At 41.2% G+C, this 21,936-nt stretch overlaps 1 protein-coding gene across 2 annotated transcripts in view; it reads right to left on the reverse strand.

Annotated features, from left to right (window-relative positions):
• CERS6 (ceramide synthase 6) overlaps positions 1 to 21,936 on the reverse strand; it is a 171,053-nt gene that overhangs the window by 12,642 nt on the left and 136,475 nt on the right. For both annotated transcript variants that reach the window (XM_075180710.1, XM_075180709.1), the window contains exons 7-8: positions 14,043 to 14,171; positions 10,526 to 10,632 (exon numbers count right to left, since the gene is read on the reverse strand). In XM_075180710.1, coding sequence (XP_075036811.1) covers positions 10,526 to 10,632; positions 14,043 to 14,171 — 236 coding nt within the window. The remainder of the gene's footprint in view (positions 1 to 10,525; positions 10,633 to 14,042; positions 14,172 to 21,936) is intronic.

A 21,936-nucleotide genomic window follows, 5' to 3' on the forward strand; every position in this document is an offset into this window, starting at 1 on the left:
AGGAGCCAGACACGCTTTGCTGCTTGAATTGTAATAGAGGTTAATGCTGTGAATGGTACTTGAGTGCACGTCTGTGTATCTGTGATTCAGAGCTACGCTGCAGCTTTTTTGCATAACCCACATGAAAAGAAACTGACATTTGCATTAAGCAAGTCAATGGCGCACAGCAAAATATTTCAAGAGACCTGCTCTTGACCTTTTATAAACTGATTCAGTGCTGTAGGCAGAAGGCACAATGAGAGGGGAAGTCCAATGTCCTGTCTATAGAAAGGGAATTGCTCACAACAGAATAATAGTCTGCTGATAATAGAGCTAAGAACATCCGACTTTAAACTCATATACTATAATGGTCTCTGATTTTTATTTTTGCTTTGAAATTAATGCTGAGCTTGTCTAGTCATACTGGAGGCATCCATTTTGTGGGCTGAACCTGTGCGCCTCATGTCTCAGTGATGTTACTGCTTCCCACTGCTTTGATAGGCAAGGATATTGCTGCTAGTAAGATTGCACCTAAATCTACCATTTATCGGATCATCAAGAACTTCAAGGAGAGAGGTTCAATAGTTGTGAAGAAGGCTTCAGGGTGTCCAAGAACATCCAGCAAGCGCCGGGACTGTCTCCGAAAGTTGATTCAGCTGCTGGATCGGGCACCACCTGTGCAGAGCTTGCTCAGGAATGGCAGCAGCAAGGTGTGAGTGCATCTGTATGCACAGTGAGGTGAAGACTTTTGGAGGATGGCCTGGTGTCAAGAATGCCAGCAAAGAAGCCACTTCTCTCCAGGAAAAACATCAGGGACAGACTGATATTCTGCAAAAGGTACAGGGATTGGACTGCCGAGGACTGGGGTAAAGTCATTTTCTGATGAATCCCCTTTCAGATTGTTTGGGTCATCTGGAAAAACGCTTGTCCGTAGAAGGAAAGGTGAACACTACCATCATGTGTCATGCCAACAGTAAAGCATCCTGACACCATTCCTGTGTGGGGTTGCTTCTCAGCCAAGGGAGTGGGCTCACTCACAATACTGAGTAAAAACACAGCCATGAATAAAGAATGGCACCAAAACATCTTCCAACAACAACTTCTCCCAACCATCCAAGAACAGTTTGGTGAACAATGCCTTTTCCAGCATGATGGGGTACCTTGCCATAAGGCAAAAGTGATAACTAAGTGGCTCGGGGATCAAAACATTGAAATTTTGAGTCCATGGACAGGAAACTCCCCAGACCTTACTCCCATTGAGAACTTGTGGTCAATCCTTTATTCAAGTCTATCAGTCCTCCTAACTTTCTTGTCCTGCTCTCTCCCCTAGTTAGTACCACCCTTTATGTGTCTCCCCCTCCCTTTAGGATGTAAGCTCTCATGAGCAGGGGCCTCTTTCCTTGTGTGCTCCTTCTACTGTTCCTTCACCCTCTGTACCTCTTGGCCTGCTTCGCTAGCCCTGTTTTATTAATCTTCGGCCTTCTTCTTGCTGATTTCTACCATCCCTTTCACTATCTGTCAGATATAATCTGATTTGCTTTACCCTGTCACCTGTGTTTGTATATATTTGTGTATCATGTTGTGTCTTGGTTCTGTTTTCTGTATATGTAATGTACGGCGCTGCGGACCCTTTGTGGCACCTTATTAGTGAAAGATAATAAAAATAATAATAATCCTCAAGAGGCGGGGGGACAAACAAAAACACACAAATTCTGACAAACTCCAAGCATTGATTAGGCAAGAATGGGCAGCCATCAATCAGTCAGTGGCCCAGAAGTTGACTGACAGCATGCCAGGGCGAATTGCAGAGGTCTTCAAAAAGAAGGGTCTAAACTGCAAATATTGACTCTTTGCATAAACTTAATGAAATTATCAATAAAATCCTTTGACACTTATGAAATACTTGTAAGTTTACTTCTACTTGTGTCATTCTCAAAACTCTTGGCCATGACTGTACAATCCCCATGATCCTTACTGGATTGGATTACTTTTGAATTTCCTTCAATAAATAATAACTTATATTGGCTCAAGAGAAAGAACACATATTAAGAATTGCATGTAACATGCAGTTAGGCAATATTGAAAAATCAGGACATTTCCAGACACAATATTTAAATCCTAAAAATAAGGGACAGTTGGCAAATTTGAGAATGTACAATATAAAGAACCAGAGAGGGCTTGATTTAGAATTACATGTAAGTGCATTTGTCCGGCGTAAAGATTGGTACATTATTTGTGCGCATAACTTGTGTCCATATTTAGAGCTCCATGTATCTTGCATGTATCTTGCACTGATGACCCTGAGCACCTTACTGGACTGTCTTCATCTCCTGCTCAGGTCCTGCCTATAAGTGCTAAATGACCCTTGTGGGGGTCTCAGAGGAAAACCCCTCAAAGTACTATTATTGGGAAGGTAGGGAATACCCCTTTAAATGCATAGTAAATCATAAAATATATACTAAACTTAAGAAGTAATTTTGAAACATGTAAATGCATGAGGAGTGACTTTATATAAATTAACTAAGATTAGGGGGTACTTACTATAAACAAAGACACTTTAGATAAAGTTGTCTAACCTTCCTGAAAGTCCAGAAGATCATTAATTAGGGTGAGTACACCCCCATCCCCCCTTCCCAATTTTTAGGATAGCATGGAATTCTTACCAAACTGCCTGAGGGTGCAAGAGAGGGATGATGAAATAAGGATCATCATAAACCTTGCCATTCTGACTTTGTGATGCAAATGGCGTCATCAAGTCATGGCTGCCACTATGCAAATGGCGTCATCAAGTCATGGCTGCCACTATGCAAATGGCGTCATTAAGTCATGGCCGCCACTATGCAAATGGCGTCATCAAGTCATGGCCGCCACTATGCAAATGGTGTCATCAAGTCATGGCCGCCACTATGCAAATGGCGTCATCAAGTTATGGCCACCACTATGCAAATGGTGTCATCAAGTCATGGCCGCCACTATGCAAATGGCGTCATCAAGTCATGGCCGCCACTATGCAAATGGTGTCATCAAGTCATGGCCGCCACTATGCAAATGGTGTCATCAAGTCAATGCCGCCATTATGCAAATGGCATAATCAAGTCATGGCCACCATTATGCAAATGGCATCATGTTATGGCCACCTCTTGCTTTCATATCCCCTCTTGGGGAGGGAATTCAATTCCCCCCGAAGTACCACAGCGTTAAAGATATTACCATTATTACGGTAATATTAACCCGACTTTCTGCTCCCAGCTCAAAAGCCGGCGTTAAAACTACCGTAATAACGGTAATTACCGGACCTATTACCGTAATAGCAGTAATAATCAGCAGCCTGCGTTATTTTTAACAGTAACGCGGCCAATTTAATTCCCCCCTTGGAGTGAGATACGATAAGTACAGTTTGCAAGTACGAATGAGGGGGCACTTAGTAAACATTTTCCATCGCACAGGTTTATAGAAGAAATGATAAAATAATAGGTATCTTCCTAAATGAAAATAAAACCACAGCAGAGTTACTAAGCAGCAGGGTAACAATTAAAACAGGCCTCAAGTGCATATAGATAAAAGCCTGAACATAAATCTGTGGGCTTGTTTATTCTTTGTTCCACATCTTATAAATTATAGTATTTAATACTGTAGGAATGTTTAATAGCTCCATAGAGCAAGATACATAAAAGCTGAAGATTAATACTGTAAAACACTCAGCGGCCTCTAGAAAGTAAATTAAAAACATTTTTAACAATTATTGTTCATGCAGAGTTTAAATATAGTTCTTAGAAAAGAAACAGAATGGATTTTGCTTATTTATTTTTTAGTGTAACTAATGTAGTTGCTGGTAAACAAATATTGCTGCACTGCACAACATGACCGCCTCCATGGTCAGTAGGTGACGGGTACACTTTCAGTGCACCAGTTATTCACGCAACATCAATTGTTATATAATGTCACAACACAAGGATTCTGGGAGATGCCCGAGTGGTTTGCCCAGTTTGACGCTACCCTCAGAGAGGCGCGGAGCTCAACAGAGACGGAGGTTTTCACCAGGGCCTCCCGCAAGGGAGTATGTGCTTAGCGGCTCCCTAACCGCAGGTCGCGGTCTCAGAAGGTAACGGGCGAAACAACGAGGAGACATTATATTTCCTTACATTTTCTTTTTGCGGTTCATATCAATTGTCATTTCATATTTTAGTAGCTTGCAAGTGCACTCTAACCATATTTGCAATCACACTGAGTTTGTAGTGTTTTTTACCATTATCATTGTTTTCGGCAGTGTCAATTGATGCATGTTAATTGTTTAACACATCTAAGCTGTCTCGTTCCGGCCGGAGCGTATTGTGGACCTATCCATATTAAATTGATATATCTTTCCTTTACAAGCGCCCAGAACCTGACTATTTTTATACGAAACAACGAGGAGAACCTGGTACACCGGAACAAGAAATGATAGAAGGTAGCGGGAGTGTAGTTCATTAGCAGTAGCTGTCACGGAGATCTTGTAGAGCCGGGAAGCCCCTAGATTCAGGAAGGTAGCGGAGCGAGGTTCTGCTGCAGCTGTTGCCGCAGAGGTTCTGTAAAGCTGGGAAGCCCCTAGATTCAGGAAGGTAGGGGATATGTCCAAGTTTCTTTAGGGGGCGTACTACACCTCTTTATGCTTGCCCACCCCTGATTTGCCTCTCCAGACGTAAAGAGACACAAGTCTAAGATACGCACACAGAGGTGGAACTAGCGAGCTCTGGGATCCAGTGCAGGGAAGCGGAGGAGGGAACCGGGACTCTCAGCTGGGTGCAAACTTCAACTTGTGAAGTTTGCACCTACAGTGCAAACTTCACAGGTATAGAAAAGATAATAAAAATTGCCTTGAAAACATCAATTGTTTCATGAAAGAGTTGGGTTGAAATAACTAGCACAAAACATAAAATCTGCTTGTTTGCAAAATAAAGAAATAGGGCATGATTCATTAAGGCACGCAAAACGAACGTCCATATTCAACTAGGAGCGGATGTGAATATACGTCTCTTGATGAATACAGGTCTAGGTGCGCTCTGCTCTAACAAACAATACACTGCAGGATACGTCCAATAAATATGTGGAACACACAGAAAAAAAAATCAAATAATGTAACCTGTTAATAATCTATTAATGACAAATATGAAAACATTGTTTTTCCCCGTAAAAATTGGACAGCGCGGTGGCTTAGTGGTTAGCACTTCTGCTTCACAGCACTGGTCCGATTCCCGACCATGGCCTTATCTGTGTGGAGTTTGTATGTTTTCCCTGTGTTTGTGTGGTTTTCCTCTGGGTGCTCTGGTTCCCTCCCCACACTCCAAAAACATACTGGTAGGTTAATTGGCTGCTAACAAATGGACTCTAGTCTCTCCCTCTGTGTGTGTGTGTGTGTGTGTGTGTGTGTTAGGAGATTTAGACTGTAAGCTCCAATGGGGCAGGGACTGATGTGAATGAGTTCTCTGTGCAGTGCTGCGCAATTGGTGGCGCTATATAAATAAATAGTTGATGACGATGATGAAAATACATTTATTAGGCTGTTATTATTATGACATTCACATCAGTCCCTGTCCCATTGGAGCTTACAGTCTAAATTCCCTAATACGCCCACGGAACTCGTGACACCAGCACTATATATTTATGTAAATGATAGGAAATGTTTAACTAACTGCAAATCTTACTGCATTGTATTGTAATTTCATATGACGAATGCATTTATATTAAGCTAAACATCCCCTTTAAGACATGCAGCAATATTAGTTTATGTAAAGTGATTTTCTAAGACACTGAGATAATTTGTATAATGTCAAACTATCAGTAATGTAATTTGCAATAAAAGTAACATGAGTAATGGAGCAGATTTTAGTGTGTAATGAAGAGGGTAAAGTAACTGAATTGTAATCAACTTGTTCATACGATAATCTCAGGAAGTCTTACCGGGTGAGGATCCTCTGTACACAGACTTCATTCTGTAGTAGTAATATAGAAGCACTGCAGTGTTATAATAAAGGGCCGAGCTCCTTCTGATGAGATATGTTTAGAATAATACAGCACCCAACGTAGTGGGAAAGACTTGGTGTGATGTAGATAGGGGCTGCTCCCTCCTCCCAGCACAGAGCGTACAATCTCTTAGCACGTTGTATGTAAATGTTGGCTGCAGCAACGGACATTCTAGAGCTACTTACTTAAAGATATGTCACATTCTCTCCTGTGTGGAGGGAGCATTAGGGGACACTGTTTCGTAGTGCAGAAGGCACAATATAAAAGTTATTTAGCCAAAAACTAATAGATGCTCAGGGTGTGTTATATATATATATATATATATATATATATATATATACACAAGTTAACCCGTGCATGATACTCATGCATTCTAGTCAAATCAAGCTACTTAAGGTCTTAAAAAGGTTCTTGTCATGCATTTGGACCTAGCCCAGGCCTCCTCAGGGGAAGATCGTTACTTCCCGACGCAAGCGGCCTTTTTAATGTGTGTTCATGGGGTAAAATTACCTCACGAATATGAGTTTGACCCCTCAACTCGTAAATGTAGCCTTTACTACCCCTCCCACGGGGGGAAGGGAGGATGATGGAAGTTAACTGACTTGACTATTCTAATTTTTTTGCCAAATAATGTCAGTATACCAAATTTCAGGTCAATTGGATGAGCCCTTTCTGAGAAAATAGTTTTTTCCACACACACACACACACACTAACGCACGCCTCTACACATGTGTGTTCATGAGGTAAAATTACCTCACGAAAATGAGTTTGAGCCCTACCAAATTTCAGCCCTTTTTGATTTTTTTTTTCCCCACACACACTAAGAATTTAGTAGGTCAGTGTATAACTCTGCCCAGCAGGTGGCGCTGCAACTTGTTTTTTTTTTTTTCACACACACACAGACAGACAGACAGACAGACGCCACTAAGCATTTATATATTAGATATATATATATATATATATATATATATATATATATATATATATACACTGCGGACCTTTGAGCCCTTTTTTCAAATACCTGACAAAGGGCCCAAAGTCCCCAGAAACATGTTCAATTAACATGTTGTTTCTTACATCACGTTATTTATTCAACTGTACTATAGATACAATAACTCATTCACCGACACAGATGTAAAATCTGCATGTTACTAAGATTCTGGAGATTACAGGAGTATACTCCAGCTGTTTTGTCTCTCTATGTTGCCACTGACAATACTTCACCAGTCTTCTAATATCTGGGAGACTGTTGAAATCTGGGTATCACCCTCGAGCCACCCTCCAGGATCGCGCCTACTTTGAATCGCATTATTTTGACCCCACCTCCTATGGAGAAATGCGTTACTGACACGGAACCAAAAGGATGCGATTCACAGCATCACAGCCCAATGTTAATTGACCTCAACTCCAGGATCTTACATAGGGGAACATCAGAAAGTGGACATGTATGCCCTTGACAGTTCTCCCTTTATAATGACCAGAAATTAAAAAAATAAATATTTGCCCATGGTACCAAGAGAGCCCTAGGTGTCGCAAAAAAACAACATAGATTTTGGGTGGCTAGAGTACAAAATAAAGATAAGGTATTTCTAGCAAAAACCAACGCAGTGCAAAGATTATAAAAATGGACCAGTAGAAAACTGCTCACATCACTGGCAGCTACAGAGGGAGGACACAGACACCCCAAGTGCTGAGGGCCACCAGGGCATGAACAAAGTGTGATGAAGCCTGAGGGGAGTACTCCTATTCATTAAATAGTTCATACAAGCCAACTTTGGCAGCATGATCTCCGGAATCGGGCTCCGTCGTGAGGGCGTGGCCATGCAAATTGTGTCGTTAGTCCCGCCCTCTGACAAACGTCATCAATATCGGCCTATCACAAAAAGGGGCGGTGTCATGATGATGCGTTTAGCCCCACCCCCACCCAATTCACCAACGAAGATGGCAGGAAGTGTGAGGTTGCCCAGTTCTCCCGGGGGTCCGGGAGACCTCCCAAAAAGTTGTGAGCCTCCCGGATATTCTGGGAGAATAGGCAACTGTGGCATAGTTCATAAATTACATTGTTCACTTTTTGTGGAGAAAACTTTTAATGTCAAATTGTGGTTTTACTTAAAAAACAATCCTCCTCTGTGCTTTTGGTCAGATAAGTAAATCTCAAGGGTTCAGCATGGATGCATATTCTGAAACGATAATGGACACAGCAAAGCACAGTCAAACTGTATTTCTAAAAAAGCTAATATAATATAATTGCAGTTGTTCAATACCCTAAGCCCTAACTACCAAGGCACACAATCCTAGGGAATAATAGACCCATATTCCCACACTGCATGTATGAATATAGAAAAGTATTCTGCAATATTACTACTTATGACAAATAATAATGCCTGCCCTCCATTAGATAATAGCAATGCACCTAAACTACAGGATTGTGCATGACTCAGGACTGCTAATGACATTTTCAAATGCCAACTGTTTTATTTAAAGAGACTGTGAAAGTCTAAAGTGTTTTGTATATGTCTCGTTCAAGACAGTGAAGTCAGAACCGATCAGAATGTAATTGTGAGAGATACAATGTTAGATTATGCTCTCCTGACACTTAAACAGCACTGACTGACAATGAAGCGAAAATTCAAAGCATCAACCATCATCGTCATATATGCCAGTGAACAGGGAATTTTTAAAGAAAGGAAGGAATCTGGGAGACACAACTTCAACAGTAGAATTTAAACAGTATGCAAATTAACTAGCGGAACTGGAACTGATCATGGAAGTAATATTGAACTTGGTTGACTGGGATGGTGATTTTTTAAAGAGCCACAAAGCTAAAAACAAAACCTTACTGATCTTTTCTCTTCTTACCCTGTAATTCGCATTCTCTAGTCATTTTGTCCAGAACAAATTAGGTGTATGGAAAGTTCAGAGCAAATGCCAGGAGAACGTGGACAGTTATAGGAAGGTAGAGTGCAGATAATTGTGCAAAGGGTGAGTGATTGTCTTCTCTTATCTGTGCTCATCAAACAGTATGCTCACTCCTTGCATTATCATGTCTGTATACCATAATGTGTTCAATAAGCATGGTATATACTGATCAACTCCTTCCATCTTCCTCAGATTAGGTACGGGGGAGTTCTTTCTGGGACATATAGGTCTCATCAGAGTGTTCAGTGATTACAGTGCAGGGTCTAGTTTGTTTAAAGCACACTTTGCAGTAGTCTCAACATTTTTGGTGGCAAAATGGGTGTGGCCTACCATAACTGGCATTGCCTTCCAGGGGTGTGGTTTCAAGGGAGAACAGCTTGACGTTGGTGCACCAAGGCGTGGCCTAAGTGTGGTCTAATTTTTCTTCGATTTTCCATTCTGCCCAAACAAACATGCAATCTAAAAAGGTCACTTTTTCCCTTTAAATTCAGGAGAACACTGGTTATGAACAATATGCATATGTTTTAATCTGTACAAAGCATTTGTGTTACATATGAGACTGCAAGTCAATCATTCAGACAGGCTTCTGAACTTCCCACATCTTTCTCTAGGCAATACAGAGAAGGAATCAAGAGCGATAACCTGCCTTCCTCCCTATCATTTTTCAGTATATCAGTTGTCATAAAAGGTATGGGACAGAAAGCATGTGAGACTGGTTTAGTACATATAAACACTTCTATTAATCCAAGGCTATTATTTAGTGCATTACCATACACTCAGTTCTCTCTATTACTGTACAATAGTCAGCACTCTCGGTTAACCGGGCCAGTCTCTGCGGCTGAGCACACGTAAGAGGCGGCTTGTGCATGTGTAGTGAAGCTGACAGCCACGATTTGGGTTTTCATTTCCACTACGTGAAAATGAATAAATACATAAATATATAGATTTAAAATAGATTGGTATTTTGTTATTTATAAAAAAAAAAATTAAAATGTTGCATTAAAAACATACTTGCCTACCTTTGGCAAGTTGCATCCGGGAGAGGGGCGTTTCTAGAGGGCGGGAGGGGGCGGGGCACGGTGAATCGCGTCATTTTGGCCCCACAATTGCGGGATGTGGGAGATTTGCCAGCTTTCCCGGGAGTTCGTGAGACCAACCGGAATTTCGGGAGTCTCCTGGACATTCCGGGAGAGTTGGCAAGTATGATTAAAAATCCTTTTGCTCCAAGAATAAAACAAAACAGAAACAGGTCACGTCAATGGAGAAAAGAGGACCATAGACATTGGATGCTGTGATGAATGATGTTAAGAGTACAATGGATGAGATTTTACCACTTTCTTTTTTTGCATTTGAAAAACGTTGGTTTTAGGTTAATCTAACAATGCACTTACAAATCTGAGGACGTCACTGGTAATTAGATTATACCGGTTTCATCCTCTGCAATTCCTCTTGCATCAAAATATTTTACAGTTAATAAAAACAGCAACGATATATCAGCAAATCAAAGTAACACACACAAATCAGGAAAATAAATGATAGCATCAGAAAAAGAAGTCATTTAACAAGCTTAGAAAACTATAATTATTTCTCAAAACAAGTCATTTTGTTGAATGTCCTAATTACTTACCATAAAGGGAACAGACCAAGTCTGGCCATCACGAATACCAGCGCAAACACAACAAACAGGAGGTCGCACAGTTTTTGACACTTGGAATAATTTGCCATTTTGGCTGCCTAGGACATAAAAGAACAGAAATTGTAAACTGACTGAAAGCTGAGACATGTTATCAGCCACTGACATATTTATTTCCATCCTGCAAATTGTTTTTGCGGATGAAAATTAAAACAGACATTTCCACCTCAGAGATTTCATTTTTTTTCTTTTGTTCAAAGTCAGGCACAGCATGAGGGAAGATTTCGGAATGTATCGGCAGTGGCTAAATACAATAGCGATGTGGTGCTTGTATTTTCTCTTGCAATTGAGGAAGAGGAGTTATGACAGCCGGTCTGTGTTACATTTTGTTCGTAATAATTGCTCATTTCATAATCACCGTAAACCTACAGGAACTGGGACAGTTTGGAGGTATGCAAAGGGAACGTTTGTCTGGGCCCAAAGTTACTTCATAGGAATGGAGCCTCAAAGGCAGAGATCTTAAAAAAGCCTTTAATTCAACCCCCAGGTATCCTAAACAATATAAAAAGATAGACCCCTTGTCTCGAGTTTCCTCTATGTTAGATAATGGTATGATACTAAGACCTCCTGGGTCAAGTTAAGAAAATCAAAAGTATAAATAAGAAAAAAAAATGCAAGGTTTGTTTAACTTAGGTCAAAGCAACTTATGTTATTTAACCTTTAACCCCTGCTTGCCCAAGATGCCCCAGTTTTTTTTTAGCCAATCCTATCAACGGAATGTTGAAAACAGTACAGAATAAACCAGTGAGAGTGCCGATCCCGTGGAAGCCAGTGACAGAACCGCCTTCTGTGATTATGCTATTGAGGGCAGGGCTGCACGTGATAGGGGCAATGTTATAAGGTGAGGAGGGGAATGGAAACAAGCAAGAAACCACACACTAAAGAGATAAATCAGATTGCCCATCACTTAGTTAGATAATGAAAGGAGCAGGGTCCTCTAAGGCACAGACTGTAATACTGATGTAGGATGAGTGTGATGTCTTCATCATTCTAGTTTGTTTAGTACTGTTGTCTTCTCCTCCTCCTCACTGTTTGTAAAGGTTTATGTAGGCCCACAATTATGACCTTTACCCCAACCCCCTGACGTCAAAGCCCTCCTGGGGGTACATTTACTAAACTGCGGGTTTGAAAAAGTAGAGATGTTGCCTATAGCAACCAATCAGATTCTAGCTGTCATTTATTTAATGCATCCTACAAACTGACAGCTAGAATCTGATTGGTTGCTATAGGCAACATCCCTATTTTTTCAAACCCGCAGTTTAGCAAATATACCCCCTGGAATAAGCTCTTGGGGGTTTTACTATTAAAAGGCAGAACTATAATGCAGCCTAGTCCTACCCTTGTTACATTTGTAAGGATTTCCAAGAAATTTCAGGAGTGATTTACAACCAGAACCAACGCAGTGGAGCAGTACATTATTTTATGCTCTGTTGCACCTTGTCTACAGGACCATTGCTGATTATTAATATTCATCTGTTTAGGTGCTTTTCGGTCTGTGGATGAAATGTGCATGTCCGATGTAAAAACATCAACACATAATGCCTTCTACTAAACATCTCCTTAATTATTTACAACTTTTCATTTTGTTTATGTGTGCATATAAATGCACTTCCGCTAATTAATGCTATTAGAAGTTGCAAACGTTAGCCCATAAAAAAGTATTGACCTTTGTTAGATTGCCTCCATATGAGAGTAGCGTAACTAAAAAAGATCTGTGCTCTATTGCTAAGTTGGAAAAGCCAAAAAAATCCACAATTTCCACATATTTAAAGCTCAAAAGAACATCTTGTCCCACTGAACAAAATGTAATCTTTATATTCACGCACAGAAGTAGGCACTTAGTTGTGGCTATTCCATGTTTAAAATGAAGCAGTCAAATCTCCTGATGTTCTGCAAGCCCTGCCCAGCATATGGAGCTGATAAACTCCATCTTGCCAAGCTAATCTTTGTGCGTGTCTAAAAATAGGCGCAGGTACACCAAAATAGATGCATGACATCACAAAGCAGGAAGAAACTGCTTTTGTACTCCTCTACTGTTTTTTTGTTTTATAAATAAACCCTTGAGTCTCTAATTGAATTAGATAAGGTAATTAGATGGGGGCAGCACAGTGACTTAGTGGTTAACACTTCTGCCTCACAGTACTATGGTCATGAGTTTGATTCCCGACCATGGCCTTATCTATGTGGAGTTTGTATGTTCTCCCCGTGTTTGCGTGGGTTTCCTCTGGTGCTCCGGTTTCCTCCCACATTCCAAAAACATAATAGTAGGTTAATTGACTGCTATCAAAATTAACCCTAGTCTCTCTCTCTCTCTCTCTCTGTCTCTGTGTGTGTCTGTTAGGGAATTTAGACTGTAAGCTCCAATGGGGCAGGGACTGTTGTCAATGAGTTCTCTGTACAGCGCTGCTGAATCAGTGGTGCCATATAAATAAATGGTGATGATGATGATGAGTACCCCCACGTGCTTTTTAATCCAGTCTAATACTGCCCATAATGTATATCTGCAAAAGTATAAAAATGGCTGATTAAATTTAAAAGAATGAACAGGAAGAAATAAAATCAAGGAAGAAATAAAAATAGCTTATGAAGGTACATTTAATGAACTTTAACTGAAGAAGAGACTTCTAGATGCCCATACACAGTGTAATTCTGACAGTCAGACGAGCATATTTTAGCCTAAAAAACACCCCAGAAAGTCTGGATTTTTAAGGTATGAAACTGGTGGGCTTAAACGATTTGGTCTACAGTTGTCAAATACGTATATGGGTGGAACAAGGGTGTAAAGTGGGCGGATGGCCAATTTTGTCATTTGTTTTTGCAGAGGAATGTTGGACGTAGACCAAACAATGACCGATAATAACCAATATTGAGAACAGGATCTTTCAGAAAGTGGAGCTAGACAGTGAGCTCACTCTGGCTGTCTGTGGAGTCAGTGTCCAACTGCACTAACTATGCCCATAGGATTCAGATGTTGTGTTCATGTAGCCAAACTGGAGATGGACTAGCCTGCTGGGCACTGTCTTCAAGCAGGACAGATCTGCCCATGTATGGGCCCTAAAAAGCTTAATTTCCCTGGACTCCTTTAAGTCCAAACGGCTTATTAGATGTGTAGCCATTGAATCTAAATCTGCCACAAAATATAGGTTAAGACCACCTTATAGTTTACTAAAAGATTCTCTCTCAAAAATGGAAAGTGCTGCTGTGTCTCCCAGCTTTCTTTTTGCAATTTAACTTATGCCTATTTACCTAAAAATCTGACTGCGGATTCACCTACATTAACATATTTAGATAAAATTGGTTCCTATACTTCGTTTGGCAGCAAAAACAAAGCAATGTGTGGCACGTTTACATTGGGGGACTTCATGCCACATAGTCATCCTACTTATCAACCTAAAACATGATAACAAAAGGAAATGGAATACACCACTCCCTGGGGAACCAAGAGCCTTACCTCTAGAAGAACATCCGCCATGTCATGAAGGCACATCACCAAGGTACCTACTCGTACCATGTTGTTTACATATGAGAATGTAATGAGAGATATTGTTGCAAGATGATGAAGAAACATGATGCAGAAATCCTACAAGAGAACAAATATTATATTTACATGTACAAAGAGGCAACAGGTAATACAAGCATTCCAACACAGGCATATTGATTACGTTCTGGACAATCAGATAAAATATCCCTGCAGTTCAGGAGCTACTCACCTGTGCTACTATCTAGCTGCCTCTCCAGACAGCCAGATAGAACACTGGAGAGAAATCTGAAAGTACCCAGGCCACACTCAGTGGGTTATCACTACAGCTGATTGGACAAGCCACAGCAGCCGTCCAATCAACAGCATCGACAACAATTCAGGTCGGCCAGTGTTCTTTTGAACCTCTCCAGGTTCTACTCTTTTCCTGTATACCAAGTATCATTTTCATTATCACCGCAACAACCCATATGAAAATACACAAAGATATAGTCATATAGTAACTTTATCTGTGGATGATATGTTCAATTCCTTTAACCAGTCTTTTATATAAATATAAATGAAATACCTTAATGCAAATATATTAGTTATGAAAACATTCTCTCCATTCTACTTGTCCAATTCTAATATGTATCTAGACTGTACATAGCTCACGGACAATGGCTTATTCATGCCTGGAATTCATGGAAAATGCTTTTCCTTTCCAAAATATATTAAAACTGTCAACAAGCAGATAAATCCCAGTTGGATAACCTTATAATGTCAGCCAAAAAAGCTTGCTTGCCACCAACACCATCGAAATACACAGCACCACAAGGCCATATCCTATTTTTAATCATCCGGCCCCAGTGTTTGATGACAGCTCTTTGCAGGTTTTATTATCAAGATAAAGGAAAACAAAAGTAATTTAATTAAATTTCTGTATCTTGAGCAGCAGAGAAGGACACACAAGAGGTACAATACTGTACAGTACTATTCAACCCAGGAAACATAATAAAGGGCTAGATCTCTCTTCTTTGATTAAGTATAAACAAATCTCGGCTAAAAGTTAAGCAAATGACATCAAGAAACACAAACATGAAATAAAATCACTAATTGTAATGCAATGAAAATCCGGGTCAATCACATTTGATTTTTGTCATCACATCACATTTTGATATATACATAAAATATACACACAAATATGCTATATGTAAATCCTGTCCCAAAAGAACCTAAAAACAACGTTGTATACTAAATACATGTTTTGCATGGAAGGGCAAGGTTTTGTGTAAATAATTTCTCTGCATCTTTTGGATAATATTTCATGGCTTGGCTCCAATCTTCCATTAAAGTTCACAGTGTGATAACCGCTAATGACTGACTTAGACTTTACTGCAATCTTGCAGCCCGAACAAGCGTAAACGTACAGCTGGAAAATTGTCTTTCGGTTTGATATTTCAAGTTAGGCCACGTATTTTAAAACATGTGCAACTCAAACTACAACTTAGACGTGGCCAGAGGTCTGCTGTTATCATATGAAATTGTTTGAATTCGAATTTTGAATATACTTATTGCATTTTACGTACCTCTAAACATATTAATTTTATTATTCATCTTTTGTTTTGGTAGATGTATATAATACATTTGGTGCACAATGAGCGTTTAAGTGGATCCAGCTCATATTTTAACTATTAATATACGCAGTAAAGGCCAGCGCTGCTTTTTATATTAATTTTCTTTCCTTTACTTTCTACGTTAGGACCCAAACCACCCGATAACCATTTAATACGGTTCCAAGCCATGTGCTACATTGAGGAACCATGTGTGTTAACAGGTCAATAGGAAAATTAATTTGTATCATTCACAGACTTAGATGTAATCTAATATCACAATGTGTATAACATCACCCTGAGAAAGTCAGAAATCATATTTGACTTTGACCTATGACTCGTCAATCTAAAGCTGGACATGATATTATCCTTAACATTATTATTATTATTATTATAGCTAATTTGTAGGGTGTCATATTGTCAACCAGTGGGGAAAACAGGACATAAAACAGGGAAAATCTAAGGTAGACAAAATAAGTGCCGACGTAAAAACAAAGGGTAGGGAGAGCTCTGCTTACAATCTAGTGGAAGATAATATAATGTATGCCGTTATATAGAACGTTCTCTTATAATGTTAGCTTAAAGCATGGGCCAAAACTGTTGTTACAACAATGGTGGCAAAATAAAGTTAGTGACATATAAAGGATTTAAAGCATAATTCCACCCAAAAATGAAAACTCAGCTTTAGGTAGAGTTATTATTACTTACTGATGAACGAGCATTCACCATAACTGACTGCCCCAGTTAGGAGAGGCTATCCTTGCTCCAGCCGTCAGCATGTTTTCAATGGACATAAAAACAGTACGGCTAGAAAGGTAATGCCACGGCGTAGAGGTGCTCTACTAGCTTCTACCAAGACAAGTTTTCCTCATACAGGCAGCATTTTATCAAGGATAGCCACCCCTGATCAAGGACAGCCTCCCCTGATCAAGGACAGCCACCCCTGATCAAGGACAGCCACTCCTGATCAAGGACAGCCTCCCCTGATCAAGGACAGCCACCCCTGATCAAGGACAGCCTCCCCTGATCAAGGACAGCCACCCCTGATCAAGGACAGCCTCCCCTGATCAAGGATAGCCACCCTTGATCAAGGATAGCCCCCCTCGATCAAGGACAGCCACCCCTGATCAAGCACAGCCACCCCGATCAAGGACAGCCACCCCTGATCAAGGACAGCCTCCCCTGATCAAGGACAGCCTCCCCTGACCAAGGACAGCCTCCCCTGATCAAGGACAGCCACCCCTGATCAAGGACAGCCACTCCTGATCAAGGACAGCCTCCCCTGATCAAGGACAGCCACCCCTGATCAAGGACAGCCTCCCCTGATCAAGGACAGCCACCCCTGATCAAGGACAGCCTCCCCTGATCAAGGATAGCCACCCTTGATCAAGGATAGCCCCCCTCGATCAAGGACAGCCACCCCTGATCAAGCACAGCCACCCCGATCAAGGACAGCCACCCCTGATCAAGGACAGCCTCCCCTGATCAAGGACAGCCTCCCCTGACCAAGGACAGCCTCCCCTGATCAAGGACAGCCACACCGATCAAGGACAGCCTCCCCTCATCAAGGACAGCCACCCCTGATCAAGGACAGCCTCCCCTGATCAAGGACAGTCTCCCCTCATCAAGGACAGCCTGCCCTCATCAAGGACAGCCTCCTCTGACTGCGGCAGCTGTGGTATTATTATTATTATTATTATTATTATTATTTTTTATTTATAAGGCGCCACTAGGTATCAGTAGCGCTGTACAGGGACAGACAGAAATACGGTACAGGGTAAGACAGCACAGTACAGTTAACAAGAAGCACAGTAACTCAGAAGCTCAAGGTACAGCTAGATGAAAGGTGAGGGCCCCCATCGGGTAGCGAGAGGGGAAGAGGGGCAGAAGGACCTCCCAGAAGAGACAAGGAGCTGGAGAGCAGAGTTAAGGTGGTGGAGAACAGGAGGAGAGGAGGCCCTGCTCGAAGGAGCGTACAATCTAAGGGGAGGGTGGACGGACAGATACGCAAGGGAGGGAGGAGGAAAGGGGGAGAGGGGAGGCAGGGACGGAGGGGGGGAGATAAAAACAATGAGGAGGGAGGTAGGAGGGGGACAGAAGGGGGGTGGGTGGGAGACTGGAAGGAGGGCAGTTAAGTGGGGTACTGGAAGGCTTTGAGGAAGAGGTGGGTTTTTAAGGCCCGCTTGAAGCTGGGCAAGTTGGGGGAAGTTCTGATGGAGCGGGGGAGCTGATTCCACTGGAGGGGGGCAGCACGGGAGAAGTCTTGGATGCGAGCATGGGAGGAGGTAACCAGGGGGGAAGAGAGGCGACGGTCATTGGCCGAACGCAGAGGGCGGGATGGAGCGTGAATGGAGATAAGGTTGGAGATGTAGGGAGCATTGGAGTTGGAGAGGGCCTTGAAAGTAAGTGTAAGGAGTTTGAACACGATTATGTAGGCGATGGGGAGCCAGGGAAGGGATTGGTAAAGGGGGGAGACAGAAGAGGAGCGGCGAGAAAGGAAAATGAGCCGAGCGGCTGCATAGAGTACGGAGCGAAGGGGAGCAAGAAGAGAGCGGGGAAGGCCAGTAAGGAGGAGGTTGCAGTAGTCCAAGCGGGAGATAATAAGAGAGTGGACAAGAGCTTTAGTGGTATCTTGGGAGAGGAAGGGCCAAATGCGTGCGATGTTGCGCAGCTGGAAGCGGCAGGATGTAGCGAGAGTTGTACTGAATAGATCACCGGACCCTTGGCAAGTAATATTTTGCACTTACAGAAAAACACTCAAAAGGGAGCGTTTTTAGCCACACTTTAATTTACTTTTTGTGCAAATAATACACCTGGTGGTAAGGGTGGGTAGCATTTTAAATGGTGGTAGTGTAAAAATGGGGCACTGTACATTTATTACACATTTATTAGTGGCATTTGCAGGCTCTTTGTTATAGTATATACTAGTGTTTTGTTCTGTACTTTCTGCTTCAATATTTTATTGTGTTTCACATTACACGTAGGCAGATCTGATTTACACATTACACTCATCTCCCCTATACCTGAAAAAAAGAGACGCTACAAGAACAGTAATGTTCATAGTTAAAAGCTTTTAAAATATATTTACCCAGAACATAACTGTATAAAAAATCTTTCTGATAATAAAGTGCTCCTCTCAGATTCGCTCCCAATGTGTCTGTGATAACCTTTTTATTCTGTACTTCTATACAATGAATACTGTCTCCAAGAACCAAGTTTTTAAGCTATTTTTATTTCTTCCTTGATTTTATTTCTTCCTGTTCATTCTTTTAAATTTAATCAGCAATTTTTATACTTTTGCAGATATACATTATGGGCAGTATTAGACTTGATTAAAAAGCACGTGGGGGTACTCATCATCATCATCAGCAACTATTCATATAGCGCCACTAATTCCGCTGCGCTGTACAGAGAACTCACTCACATCAGTCCCTGCCCCATTGGAGCTTACAATCTAAATTCCCTAACAAGAGTAGTAAAAGTTCATCAATGATGGCCGTAGCGCAGATGGAACCGGAGGCGCAAGCCCAGACTGGAGTGGATGGTCAGTGGCAGGCCGAGGTCAGAGTTCCACAGCAGAGAGGCAAATCGATATCCAGGCAGAGGTCAGGGTCACAGGCGAAACAGCGAAGTCCAGCATACAAGCCAAAAGGTCAGGGTCACAGGCAAAGTCCAAGATACAGACAAAGGTTACAACGGAAGATCAGGCAGACAGGAATCCAACAGCAGGTCAGCAACAGCACAGAACTGGAAACGCTATAAGTGGCAGGGAGGCCCAGTCCTCCCTGCCTTAAATACCCAGAGCAGCCAATGGTAGCAGAGCAGCCCAGCCTAATCTAATCAGCCCAAGGAGGCTAATTTCCCCGCCAGGATGCAGCGGTCTGACAGCGTGGCTTCTGGTCGTTGCCCTAGCAACGGTCGGGTCGGAGGTGACATCCCGGTCTTCAAGGAGACAGCCGGGACTCCAGGGGCAGAGGAGAGCAAGCCGAGGCGGGTATGGACAGCGCTGCGGCACGTAACAATACCCATGCAATATCATACTACCTAAATGTTCTGTTTTGGAGGGTCCATCCTGCTTTTGGGCTAGACCCCCCTGATCTTCTTCCCTTCTATCCCCTTTGTGGGTCCAATTTTTTTGACACACTTAACGTTACTTAATTCTCCATATTTTGTTTATAGTAACTGGATCTGCCAGAGACCACGCACAAGTATTAAGTATATATTTGGACAGTGAACAAAAATGCGTCTGTTTGACTGAAGTTTAACTAAGATTGGAACTGTTGTAACGTGTGTCGTAGCCAGTTACGATGGCTCACAACTAGACGGATGACCAGAATCTCTCCTTTTTCCCTTTCATCCATCACTGGAAAACTAACCATGCTTCTTGTCTCCATAGATCATTTTATAAATGGCTATAAATCTATGTCTTTAATCTGATTCCTCTGCCAAAGAGAGAAACTGCATTTCATTTTTAATTAGAAATGAACAGATTAAGATTTACTAGGAAAGAACAGATCGATATTTCAGGATTCAGACAAATATCCAAGCCTTTAACAAATATTTTTGCTGAATACGCAACTAAATTGAACAGGGAGATTCTAAATAATTAAATGGTACATGTAATTTTAGCTACAAGAAGTGACAACTCTCTGATAAAATTACATGATTTAGCCAAATCCTAGTGAGTCAGCTGAACATGAATGTAGCCAAGAATCTTTATTTTCCATTATCCCCCTTTATTAAAAATATGTTTTTAAAGGAACATTATTCACAATAGATGTGGCCTGTGTATTCATCATAGTTCATTTTTTACCTGTTACTTTTGTACTGAGTTTTATACTATAACCAAGAAAAAAAATAATTAAAACCAAGTTGGTTACATTAATGTTGTCTCATATTATTTATGATTACGGTCATTGATTTGCAAGGTGCCACAGTGCTCTGCAGTGCCGGACAGCAGGGAAAACAGGACATACATAAATCATGGACCAGATAAATCATGGACCATATAAATAAATGGTAATAATAATAATAATAATGGACATACAAAGGTAAATGCAGACAGTAAAACAAAGGGTAAGGGAGGGTTCTGCTCATGAGAGTTTACATTCTAAGTGGAATAGAGCTTAGTTTAGACAAGAGGCGCCAATGTGGCTCAGAGTGGAGATTGGGACAGTTGTGAGGGTACCGCAATGTGATTAGTATAAGTGGGAGTAGGGTAAGTTCTAATAAAAAGATTGGTTCTCAGAAAGTGTTTAAAGATTTGAAGGCTGGGTGAGAGTCTGATCGGGGGTGGTGGGGAATTTCATAAGTGGGTAGTGTCATGTGAGAAGTCTTGTAGATCAATACACAGTACAGATACCATCAAAGTGACAGAGACAAAAAGAATTCTAGTGACCCTTATACAAAAACAAAGTGAATACTAGTAACCACTACACCGACTGTTCTGGAGGTCACTATACAAGATTGACCCTCTCAAACTTTTGGTGGAGATATATTTGTGGAGATATCTAAGAGGCACGGGTGCTTGGTTTGTCTAAGTTGAGTGTAGTTTTACATTTAACCAGTCACAACACATTTGCCCAGTATTCAATAATAAAAAAACAACATTCTAACTGTCCAATATACAATACATAGTGACATACAACCCTAGTGGCCTATACAGAGATCCTCCTAGTGACTGATATATAATGCAGAGACTATTCTAGTGACCAATATACAAGACAAAACAGTGGTCAATAGGGAAATGTACAAGTGGTGGTATATAAAATGTAAGTGAATGGAATTTGACAGTCTTACAATGAAGGCAGTAGGGGAAGTGGAGTTCTGGCATACCACCGTATACTAGCCCATTCGACCACTGATCCAAACTGAATTCAAATGACCACAATAGAAAACACAGTGCATATTAGTGACCATTGTACAATGCCCGTCCTGTTGTTTAGGACACTATACAAAGTTGACCTTTAACTTACAGAGGACAGAAAAACATATTTTGTGAGCATTATTACATTTCCTTGCAAGTGCTTTTCTTTACCCAATTTTGCAGAGTGTTATTATTTTCTAAAAATAGTAATAAAACTTAGAAAATGAATTCCATTTCAGACACTAGAATAGCCAAATAAACAGATATGCTTTGCTAAGCACTGAATAAACAGAGGGTTCCACAGATTAAGAACTGATTATTCTATTTTTGTGTGTTCCTATCTACAGTCTGTGCTTTATTTAAACAATGTGGACCAAAGTCATTTTTCATTTTCAAGTTCTTAAATAAC

The sequence above is a fragment of the Mixophyes fleayi genome, chromosome 7 (assembly GCF_038048845.1).
Source record: "Mixophyes fleayi isolate aMixFle1 chromosome 7, aMixFle1.hap1, whole genome shotgun sequence".
In the NCBI taxonomy this organism is placed as follows: Eukaryota; Metazoa; Chordata; class Amphibia; order Anura; family Limnodynastidae; genus Mixophyes; species Mixophyes fleayi.